Source organism: Neodiprion fabricii, chromosome 1 (genome assembly GCF_021155785.1).
Source record: "Neodiprion fabricii isolate iyNeoFabr1 chromosome 1, iyNeoFabr1.1, whole genome shotgun sequence".
NCBI classification, from domain to species: Eukaryota; Metazoa; Arthropoda; class Insecta; order Hymenoptera; family Diprionidae; genus Neodiprion; species Neodiprion fabricii.
In genome coordinates, this window is record NC_060239.1 from 39,633,688 (window position 1) to 39,646,486 (window position 12,799).

General features: G+C 38.4%; 1 protein-coding gene across 3 annotated transcripts in view; it reads right to left on the bottom strand.

Moving 5' to 3' along the window:
* Positions 1–6,459: 6,459 nt before the first annotated feature.
* The window catches only part of LOC124174350 (alpha-catulin), a 40,563-nt gene continuing 34,223 nt past the window's right edge, over positions 6,460–12,799 (bottom strand). For 2 of the 3 annotated variants that reach the window (XM_046553400.1, XM_046553399.1), the window contains exons 10-11: positions 9,460–9,666; positions 6,727–8,516 (exon numbers count right to left, since the gene is read on the bottom strand). In XM_046553400.1, coding sequence (XP_046409356.1) covers positions 8,076–8,516; positions 9,460–9,666 — 648 coding nt within the window. In that variant the 3' untranslated portion in view covers positions 6,727–8,075. Of the gene's footprint in view, positions 8,517–9,459; positions 9,667–12,799 lie in introns of all 3 variants that reach the window. The other variant, XM_046553401.1, reaches the window with a different exon arrangement.

Genomic DNA, 12,799 nt, shown 5'->3' on the forward strand with positions numbered 1-12,799 from the left:
GCTAAGCATCTGACGAATTTTCTTCATCCTTCATATCAACATTTTCATATTATATTATTATAATAGCATGTATATTATGTATGAATATAATTTTATCAACTATGGTTTAGGTCAGTCAAGTCATCATTCGCATATATTATTTATTTTGGTTTAATTACCAATGTTCTGAATTTATTAGTTAGTTATAATTGTAGTACTGTGAGGTTGCTTCTGAGAGATCTCTGACTACACGATCTATTTGTTTGATACGTTATCTATATCATGTAAAAATCGATATACAAAGAGATTCGGCCGTATATTGAAAAATATCATCTAAAAGTAAGTAAAGTTTCTCGAGTAATGGAAGAAGAGTCGCGTTCCTAAACGGCTGATGGGACCTTGGCAGTTTTTTCGCCTACTTTAGAACATCACTGAAAACTTGCAAATATTGTTGAAATTTCAAAAAATCTTACACCGCATATTCTTCTCACTTTTCACTCTCGTTCCTGCATCAAAAGAAATTCTAATTTATCGACAAATTCTAGTGTCTCGTGTTAATAAAATCACACCTCACACTTTTGGAAGACTAAAAGTTCCACTCGTTTAAACAATTGTTTCCTCAACTTGGCCTAAGGTAAATTTGAAATCAAACATAAATCCAGCCACTTGTTCAGCTGTTCATAAAAAATGTTCTAAATTCGACGTAAGTTACAATTATCGAGAAGTTTTCGCAATGAAAAATGAATGTAGTTTATTTTGCTGATCAAGGATCGGTGCTATAATTTCGATATCGTAAATTTGCTAATTGAATTCTGAACTATAAGGTCCCATCCGCGGTTTACTAATTCATCATTGAACCCCTAGCTTACGCACAATATTTATTACACGCTGTAAATTTTACACATATTTAAGACAAAAACATTTGGATTAAAAATTTAATTTGCACATCGAATTATAGGAAAATTGTTAGGCTAAATAATTTGCAAACTTTCCAACAATCGTTAGGTTATTATATTATATGTTTATAAATTTTTCGAGATTTTTATTGTAATTTACACGGATAACGTTTACGCATAGTTTACTAACATCCTTTTCGTGCAAAACGGCGTTAAATGAGATTGCGACATTACAGATGATAATGGTAAGTATAGAAGCGCACAATTCATTCTCGATAGATGAATTGTTAATTATTTAAACTCCCGTTTAAATGATAATAAGATAAATAACAATAGTGGTAATATGTTTCATTGTTTGATTGAATTCAATAATTTCGTTATACGTATATATATTATATGTATTATATATACGAGTGTAACACACTAACTAATTCAGATTGTACGCGTAAGTAGCGCGCAAAAATTTGCGAACCAAACTTTTCACACCCTTCGACGAGTTTAACCAAATCTACGTGAATAATTTCGAATCGCGTATCCAAATTATCTCACTAAATCATAAACTTCAAAGCTGATAACTTATTGAATATCGCAGCTCCCCGACAGCACGAATATTCATTAATCACATCATAAATTATTTATTCTTCGATAACCAGACGAAAGTTTAATATTTTCAACCACAGGCACGAGTTAGTTTCACTAATATACGTAGATACAAACTATTTCAATACTCGCATTAACGTGGGTACATTGCTATCTAATTTCCCTCTAGATTTGTACCTCGGTATTTCATCTCCTCAATTTTTATCTCCTCTTTTAGACGCGTTCAAAGGTTACTCGATGTCAAACTTTGATACGGGGTGAGGAAAATAAAAAAAAAAAAAAATTAAAATTCGCGAAGTTCACGTAAAAACTTGACAACTATATTCACATCTGTTTAAAATATGAGTTCAGTATTTCAATTCTTTAAAACGCTTTCACTTTCGCACAGCTGTTCAAAAAAAAAAAAAAAAAATTTTTTTTTCACTAGGAACCAAGTTTTTCTTGTTTTCAAGAGTTACAGAATTGTTCGACAAAAAATTCAACATACATTGAAGTATGAAACGAAATTTGGCTTTTGTTGATTAATTTGACACCGTCACAATTAAATATGCCCTCATTTTCCGAAACTCTGTGTAACTGGTTAAAATTTATACGTACATACGTATAGTACACCTACAACGTCTTAATACGTACAATTTATCTACCATGTAGATGATTGTGATTATCACTACTGTTATTATTTTTTTTTCTCCGCCGTTTTCTTTGGCTTATACAAATTTGTAATCGTTTATAAATTAAAGCGGTTCATCCTTAACCATTATATACGTATATATTATTGTTAATGACGATGATAATAATAAGTGATAATACAACATTATAGAAGATAGCCGTGTAAGCTCTCAAGATAAATTTCATTGGGTATATAATAATGTAATAAGGTGTAATAATATATTTATATAGAAAGTAAGCCGGAGGATATTTTACGTCTAATATTCCCTCTCTCTTTGTCATATAACAGCTATTTTTATATATATGTATAATATGTACATACGTGACAAGTCGCGTGTTGCAGATCGATTTTTTTCCGGTAGAATATTTGTCAAAAACGATTACAAATAACTGCAGTAGCCTACCCATCATATATACTATGTGTGTTACCGAATATAATATTATATTATTATGTATGTAATACGCTGCATTAATTAATAGATTGAAAGTAGGTAAATGTACATAATTATAAACGTCAGTCGGAATAAAAATCAACACTTACAGTCAATTCATTAATTCTTTTTACAAAATACTTGTGACGTTTTTTTCACTTTTTCTCTTCTTCTTTTCTTTTTTTTTATACAAAAAAACTTAATCTTAGTATCGTATATGCTGTAATAACAAATTCTATCTAACGATATTTATTCATGTTATATACACATTATACGTGTAATCATCTATTGCATATAACATGTATATTTGTATCATTCATTATTTATCTATAATATTTACGTATTCTTAGTTATAATATATTTAAACGAATCTTTAAATCGAGATTAGGTTTAATACAGAATTTGTACAAATTTTATCTTGCTCATTTTTTTGTCTCTTTCTCTTCTTCCTCTTTTTCTTCTTCTTTTTCTTCTTCCTCTTCACATTTTTACCAGCCTCGTATCAATTGTACAAACGGCTAGGATATTTCGTCGTTCAGAGTTTCAATTCGTATAATTTACAAACATGTATCTGCTTTCGGTAAAAAAAAGTGCCGATCATAATCATGCGCTTCCGCTTGCGGCTGCAGATCACGTTACATACGTATTCACGGGGACAAATTACGTGTCGCATTCCGAATAACATCACGCGGGTAAGACCCCTGAATTAAAGAGAAACTGTGAATTCGCTTTGATAATGACTACGTGCATACGTCAAGTGAGGGAAGACATGAGGCTCTACAAGATTCGCGAATGATAAGTCATCACCAAAAACGCAATCGTTACAGATGGTATCGTCGTAAAATGAATTTCGGAAAAACTTGAGCCGAGTAACCGGCAACGAGCGAAGAAAAACTATTTTCACGAGCTAATTTTACACGATGGATTCACCCTGATAAAAGTATATAATATTCCGTACAATGTAAATTCGTAGTTATACCAGTTAACGATTGTTGATAATTTCAACGCTTAAACATCAATCAAGTCATTCATGCTGTGCACGCAAATGCAGACGCGACGCGTGCTTAGGAACTAGGTATGCATTCGTGATCGCATAGACTTGTCTGTTTGGGGTAATAATCTAACGTCTAGATGTTCACAGATTGATGGGGTCTAGACGAGTTGTTGTGTCGTTGGATAAATTATAGATTAAAGATAAAGTGTACGGGTGAAGGGAGAGATTCCGTAGAGGTATTCCGTACACCTGTTATACATATTATGCGTACTGCGGAAACCTTGCGTATAATGATGCATCATGTGTGAGAGAAGTTATACGAGAATTGGAGCTGTATGTACATTGTTCAGAGTATAATTTTGGAAAATAATGATAGCAATATTACTAGTAATAATATCATTTCTAGTATTGGTACTTATACGTGTAATGTATTAAGCGTTGATTTTGTGCCAACTCTGTACATAAATAATCGTGCCGCATCTTATTACTGCATCAACGTCAACAATTGAAAACCCTTTTTAAAAAATGCACGAATGACTAACTGCATATTTTTAAGCCTATATCAATCGAATTATTTACATTATTGTTGCCTTCTTCAGCTTTTATAGTTTTCTCTCATCTTATTAATATTAGTAATACTAATAGCCTGCTGTAATATTATCGTCGGTACAGTTTAATACAATTTATTCGAAAATCATGTATTATACTTCAGTTCTCTCAATATTTTGTATGAATTATTCGCTCTGTAATTGAGAGCTTAAGTACGATGGAAATCTTGCCTTGGAAAGGATACCGCTCGTGTAACACTATTCTGAAGTGCGTCTGATTCGGCAAAATAGCAAAATCGCGACAGTTCAAGTTAGAATGGTTAATTTAATCCCCCCCATTGTCTACTTCCACAAAGTTATACCTGCGTATTATTTACTTGTATTTTCTCGATTTCGCAAACACAGTTCACGCGTATCTCTCTCAAATAAAGTATATCTTTTATACTGTATTAATCATCAACAATCGTTAATTGTCATCCTGCTCAGTCACTCCAGACTTTTATCACTAATTCTCGGATCCTACATCAATGATCCGTCATCTATCGCTATCTCTTTAAAAATTTCTTGGTCCTTCTACCCGGATTAGTTACGAATCGTCGCGATTTACGGGAAAACGAATCGACCTGTGAGTGAAATATTGTGTAATCGAATCAAGTATCGTGTAATTTGACATCTATCTAAGCGATAACCTCATCGTAAGTGAAAAGGTCGTTGTCAGTCCAAACAATCGTCAAAAATCATTCGCGTCCGTTAAGGTCATGTAAAACTTCTACCCTTACCGACCGAGCAAACTCACCTTTTTTCTGAAGAAATATAGGAAGAAAAAGGGTGAGTTTGCGCGGTCGGTAAAGGTAGAAGTCTTACATGACCTTAATTTCAAACGTGCGGTATTCCCTGGACTGATCACGACTATACTCTGTGCGTGAACAACACCCAAACTTGGTGAAAATTTGCGCATGAAAAAAGGAAACAGCGAGTTCCAAGTCTGAGATGCGATGCAGTTCGTTACTGGCTGCAATCCTTTCCGAGGCAAAACTGAAATTTTCAAGCTCTTTACTGTCGAGACTCGAAATAACGTAGCTAATTGTACTTATATATATATGTCTACTTATCTCCTGAGAAGTCCATTGGGAAGTATAACTATATTATCGTAGGTGGTGAATATCTACACATACGAGTACTTAGGAGAGAGCAGAAGAGCGACATATGTTACATGGATATTAGTAGAATAATTTGTTCCAGTGTGGCGAACAAACAAACTTTCATGAGAAATGAAGAGACAGTCTTTCCGAAAAATTTACTTTTGGTCTCTCCTAGAAACAGTTACGAATCCCTTCACAACCAGGTTCTTTTATTCCCTCAAATTTGGTAAAGGGGATCGAATATTGTTCCTTGAACGAGGGCACTTGCATTTGCTAGAATTTTTTGCGGTAATTTTACATATCTCAGTTTAAAATGCAATACAGTGAAAGTGTAATCGGAGCTCACATATCTGAGCGCAATATTCTGATCTCTATTCCTAGGATTGAACCACCGTTTCAACGAACTTCTGGTATCAAAAATTGTTGTGAGAAGTACTTACTTTCTCTTTCAACATCCATTTCTACGCTATCCTTCGGTACAAAGATTTATTTCGGCCATTTTGCCCGCCGTACAGTTGCCTCGCGTTATAAGAGCGGTCTCGGGACTGCGAGGTGTACCGATACAAAAGAACGATGTGCCTGATTTCACTTTCAGAGACTGAAAAAATTCATGTTTTTTCAAAAAAGTCCCTGCGCGAACTATTTTCCAAGTATATTTTGATTCACCGCATGAAACCATGGATTTTGCGGAAAGTGTGGCATCGAGATATAATCCCGACTAACTGCGACCTTGTAACGCGAGACGGCTGCAGGATGAAGAGAAGAAGAGTTCCTTACATAAATAGGTATCCCGCCACGCAATCATGACCTATAATCCGACGGTCGAAAAAGACCCGAAGAAACTGTGTCCCTCTCTAAGATCCGACCGCATTAAAAATTCGGTATACTATACTGTATGTATAATAAACAAACAAACGTAAAAGGTAGGTCTATGCTTGAACTAGACTGAAGACGATTTATTCCCAGTGTGATCCCCGCGGCCCTTTTGAGAAACGTACCGTAAAGTTAGCGAGTGCTTAAAGCGATTAGGAGCAGCTCGTCGATCGCGAAGCGGGAAAAGTCTAGCGCCGTGGTCGAGCTGGCGTCGCGACGTCTTTGCCACAAAGTACGTCCCTGACCGCCCGAGTGCCGCCCCCAGGTCACCCCCAAAGGACAGTATCTCTCCCGCCCCTGGCGGCGGAGGCTCCTCGGCTGCTCTCCTCTCTCTCTCTCTCTCGACGACGCTCGGCGGGGCTTTCGGCGGCGAGCGCTGTTCCGGAAGTAAAGAAGGAGGGGGCCTCCCCGGCGACGATGCTCCCGGGGCGGGCGATGTTCCTTCTAGAAAAGCAGGAAAGAGACCCGGGTGCGGCGGGCGTCCCCCTTGGCCCGTCGGGCCATCCCGAACTGTCAGACGGACGGGTCGCTGCCGGGGGCGGAGCCCGCCTTGCTGCCGTCGCCTCCGGCGCCGCCACCCTCGCCGTCGGCACCCGCGCCATCTCCGCCCCTGTACGGCGAGCCGCCGCTACCACGCGCCGACAGACCTCGGAAATCCAGGTTGTACTGGAAACAGAGCGAGGTTTCGTTATCCGGTATTTAACACCGTCGCAGCGTTCTACGTTTCAATTGTCCGCGAAAGTCGAGGATGGATATCCGAGTACCGCACTTTTTAACTTGTTGGATTTTGATCGATTCAGGGGCACGCACATTAGGCTCAAACAGGAAGTGCGATGAGAATCGGCTGATATGCCGGTAAGATCGCGAGTTGACATATCGAGCGGGTTGGATATTACAGAGTGCCTGCACTGCGTTCCTTACCGACGCATCAAAAGGTTCTCATCGGATTGTTTAAGACGAATACGCCTGCCCCTGAATCGGTTAGCGAAATCCGATGAGAACCTGCTGATATGCCGGTAAAATCAAGCGGGTTGGATATTACAGAGTACCACTGCGCGCGTTACCGACGTATCAAACCGTTCTTATCGGATTTCATGTTTGAGCTAGATAGGTTTACGTGTACTCACACTCGTTGCATACATTTCTATATTCGCATCAACCCTATAACACTTTACACCTTGGACATTAAATCCATCCTCGTTTTTCTTTCCACTTATCAACTACATAGGTATATAAGGTGTGCAACACAACTTGCATCTGAAAATCCTGAAAAAAATGATCACTAAGAGATTAGGAAAAACATCAGCGATACTGCGGATTACCTATGATATACTTATATTAGAATCATCAAGAACGCTACGCATTAATCAAAAATTTACACAGTATACTCGTAATTCGTTTGTTTCGAAAAATAAAATTTCAAATTTATGGTTATATTCTACGCAGATGCATGCATGCGCAGCTGCTTGAAGAAAAAAATCCAAATTTTCGTGTATCATATATAAGTTACTCGTTATAAAAATGACTGTCGGAATAAGTAACCCTACGTTATATGATACGACGAGGATCGGCAATAAACGAGTTAAAAACATATGTTAGGCTAAAGACAAACGTGGGTAGGGTATAAGTAGTTACATTAAAGAACGATCGTGAAGATCGAGGGATAAAAACTCACAGAAAAGTGTGAAAAATAATTCACCGAATGACGGGAAAAAAAAGAAAGAAAAAATAGCAGAAGAAGAGGTAAAAGAGAAAAGTGGAAAGGGAGCTTTTATGCGGAGTAAAAAGAAACAAACTGAAAGGAAATAAAATCAAACCTGTGCAAAACAATTTGCGATAGAGCTGATCATGTTCCCGATGTGGGTGGTGGAGAAAGGTGTGATTTTCGCGTGTGAGAAATGTGTTTTCAGTCGAAAGTGGCCGAGCAGCGTCACGATTAAGTGTTATCTCGGTTGCAGGTGCATTTGGTGCAGCTGCTGCTGCAGATTTTGCAGGTTTTGCAGGTCGTAAGATGCTCGAAGTCCTTGGGGATTCGGCGGGAGGGTGCCGGGGGTGACGAGGGGGATCGGGATGGAGACGGGCCGCATTCCGTGGGTGGAATCCAACCCCTGGGGACGTTTCCCGAGGAGGGACTGCAGCAGAGTCCCGTGAACCGAGCAGTGGGGGAGAAGCGGCTGCTGCGGGGGCAGGGAAGGCTTCAGGATGTTACGGAGCTGGTAGGAGGTCAGGGGGCGAGGCTGGACGTACGGACTCCGAGAGGGCAGCAGCTTCGGGCTGACCGGATACAGGCACTCCTCCTCGACCGGGCCGGGACCTAGGACCCCAGCCGAAACCGGAAGCGGCACCGGGCCGGCGTCCACCAACTCCGGCATGCTGACCTTGTGCTAGTGAGTGGATTAGACCGTCAAAGTTTTTTCAATTTCACACCCTGCCGAGTTGTTATGCAAGTGTGCATGTCGATTGGTTCGTATTAGCGGCAAGCCAAACCCTCGTCTCGACCATTGTGGCTGACCTGTTTGCCCGGTTACGAAAATTTTGCTTTGCTAGTTTTTGTCGACAGTAACTGAAGTGAAATTGAAATTGAATTATTGTGCGCTCAGGCTACGATGAGATTATTAGAAGTGCGTAAGAAAATGAAACACCAAATTTATAAGCAAAACTGAAATGCTTAAATGGTTAAAGAATCTAGTATATTAGTTCAATTTCACTCGGCGATTATTGATTTTACTCGGGAAATTATGTTTTATAAAATTCGAGCAGGCTACGGTGTTTCTTCACACGTTGGTGTTGTCGAAAATTGAAAGTTGAAATTTATAACTTAAGAGCAATGTTGAATTTATAAAAAATAGTTGTGGGGCACGGAGTCAACCAAATAATTCTCACGAATGGTTTACAATCAACAACTCAATTTGATTAACTCTCGACGCACAATGACAACCTTGCAATAAAATTAACAAGAGTATTAATTTTCACCAGCTCTATCGTTGTGTGAAAATCTTTTACTACTCTTTGAAACTCTTTGTACAAAGTATTTTTATTATTTCACGTCATTCTGTACGATGAGATAATCTCAAGTACTTCATTGGCATGATTTGAAACCTAACACAGTCATCTCGACGTGTATGTGTAACGTGAAAGCAAAATAAAAAAAAAAGTAAAAACAATCAAATCAGTCCCAATTCAACGGTAGAATGCGAAAATCCTGTTTCAAAATGAAAATATGGACGAATCTGGAAATGTGACGGCAAAAATTCGGTGCAGTGCAAAGACTAGAATCAGACAATATCGATGAAAGAGCTGAATATTCATATTTGCGTAAGTGCTGACCTTTGTGGCGCAGACGAAGCAGGTTGTGACCACTTTCGATATAACGTTCATCAGGTTTTTAGTCTCTTGTATAACGTTGTCGACCTTGGTGAATGTCGCGGCTTTTCCAACGGTGGGATTCTTCACAGTGAACTGAAGCTGCTGGACGTAGGTCGGCACTCGGTCCAAGTTCTCCAGAAGCTCCTTCTTGTGAGGTCCGCCCGGCACCTGCGCCCACGTAAAACTGTATCCAGGCTTTCATCCCAGCCTTCCTTCGCGGCAAAGCAAACGCCTTTCCCTCCCTTTCCCGTTTTCCCCCTTATGTCCGTGTGGTTAGTTATTTTTTCACTTGTCTTTCTGATCAGGTGTATTATAAGAATTTTTTGCTCTCTCATTGACAATTTACAAACCTCAAGTTGTGGATAATTTCGCAACACGACACGAAGCTCGACGATTTAGGCAAAAAATTGGAAGAACCGAAGGTTCTTCTTTTTGTAAGTGAATACGGTTCGAAAGAAAACATTTTATTTCGATTGCTGCAAAAGGGTTGTTTTCGTTTCTTGATTAGTCATCAGTGTCGTTAGTTCGTGTCTGAATAGTCGATGAGGGAAAACGCTGAGGTCGACGCAGTCGTGTTGACAGGAAACACGTTTGCTTTGCATTCATTCTAACAATAAATTACACGTTATATAATGTACTATTGTAGACAGCGGTCACGAATTTTAGATATAACAAAAAAAAAAAAAAAAAAATGTAAAACGAACTATGCCTAGATCTATGTGTTATTTATTTCCATTATTTTATCCATATTTAATTTGTATTGATCAATGGCTGTGATGTGTCGTAAACAAAGACATTCGTAAAATACACTCTCATCTAATGTGGCGTGTGAGTAAATTGGTGATAATGTACGATCTATTATATTATGTGACTCTACGAGACAGAGACAGACAGAGAGAGAGAGAGAGAGAGAGAGAGAGAGAGAGAGAGAGAGAGAGAGAGAGAGAGAGAGAGAGCACAATGCACAAACTGGTGTATAGGTATATAAATGTTACAGTGATGTTTATCGAATATGTATAATGTGTGTAGAGATAGAGAGATGAAATGATCGAACGTGTCAGAGAAACAGAATATTACTTAATAGAATATGTTATGAGACTGCGAACGATAGTGAAAAAGTACAGACCTTCTCGTCTATGCTAGCTTCTCAAAAAATAATGTATCACAACTCTGCCGAAACTCGATTGACCTGCATTCGTTTTGTATCGGATCGGTGACGGTTGAACGGTAAAAATGTTCTGGTATCATGTTTTATACATAAAAGAAACACAGAAAAATGAATGTAAAGAAATATTAAACGACTTAGAAAGATGAAGTGAACTGAGAATCGAACAAAACGAGAAACGTGGGAGAATTTGAGTAGCCAGCAGAGACTTTGAGACATAATTATTCATGCCCCGGTGGAGAGATTGGAGGAAAAGGGTACCACAATGCACATAGACGTCGTCCGCAGACAGACGCGAAGCATTCCCGTAGCATCTAAAACACACCTTTTACTAAACGTATACACAAAAAATTCTTTATAGGTTCACATACACAAAGATAAAGATAACAATGCCAGATAGATAATACGATATGTATGTACGTAATCAGGTACAATTACGAAATCATAAATCCAAACCAATGTTATTTTTATAATCTGGACTTCTTTTTCTTGTCTTTTCTTTTAATTAGTTAAAACCGTGTCAAGTGCCGCTAATTCGGGTAAGCCGGTCCCGATTTTGCAGCCCTGTTTTGTTGAAGGTATACGAATAAGCAGGCGGTATTAATACGTATGGTTATTAATTGTTCAAATCGATAGCCGCACATTCTTGGAGAGTCGTCGTAAAGGGCGACAATATTTCGCTATCGTAATCTTCAGCGTTGAAACGTGATCGGAATTGTTTTAAGTCATTCGAGGAACGGAAGCATAAGTGGCTCCAAGAATGTGCTCGATAATGGTTTAGCTAATTATTTTTTAATTCTCGAATGAAGTATGTGAGCGACGTTTGATTTATACTTGGGGATTAATTGGTTGGTACGTCGCAGGAAACACACGTTATATCGTTACGGGGGTAGCTGTAACTTCGAATGCCATTATTTCACCTCGGGGCTTAGGAGAAAGCGATCAAGTGGCATTAACTGTACAATGATAAATACGCTTTAGCACTCAAGGATATTACGGAGAGTCGTTCGTACACCAAATTTGCCGGAACGATGGTAAAATTCTTCAGTTATAAAAGTTCATTTGTCAACCAGTTGTACTCGAAATACAGAAAAACGTATGGAAATTTTGAAGACTCTTTGTGTGACACAGTACAGTAACGTGATTAGATTGCCGCGTAGAAGAGTGACGTCGATGCTTCCTGAGATGTGTAGTTTTAATTTATTTTTGTTTAAAGGTGATAATTATCTACGTCATTCAAATGGTTGGCTACGTAGTCTTTATCGAACGGGAAATGATTTTGGACAGCAATGTAAGTATCAGTATTCAACAGTAAAGAACATGTAACGATGCGAAATATTACTAGGATAAAAACGGCACGCGTTCTGAGCCACAAATTAGAGTCTGCAGCCGGCTATTATTACTGCGACGATGATTATCAACAACACATGTCTACGATGTAGATGAAAATTTCTAGCCCAAAAGGGGATCTATGTTTAAAAGATTGAATAAACAGTTACCTGGATGGTTAGAGGCATTCAAGAGCGGGGTAAAAGGGTTTTATAATGATGATACAAAATTCATTTCAAGATAAGAAAAATGTAGCGTCTCGCATACGTGTTTATAATTCAGCGAGAAAAATAGAACGATTCAATGAGAGATGACAAAAGAGAAAAAAGAGAGAGATAGAGAGAGGGGCGACTAGATATATAATTTGTGCCTAGCTATGGGAGGGTTCAAAGGGGCAGCAAACGTTTTAAATCGAACAATATCTAAGGCTAAAAAACTGGGATTAAAGTTATTTCCAGTCTTGTAATTGATCGGCCTGCGCAATTGCTACCCTCGAACGCTTGAATTAAATTAATGACCGCTTATCCAGCACGCGGCAATTTCCAACGATAGGTAGGAAGCAAAATCGGTATAATTGGAAACAACTCTAATCTTATTTACATAATGATAGTATAATAGTATAAGGAGTAACCATAACCAAAAACTGTTGGGTAGAAAAAAGTCTCGGCATGAACCGTATTCGTTAACAGTATTATACAGTAATTTCGAGATATAAGATACAAGATAATATGATGTAATGTACAGCCATGGAAAAAAAATCGTCACAATATAGCATTGCCGTACAATCACTTCTCGGATGTTGAAGTT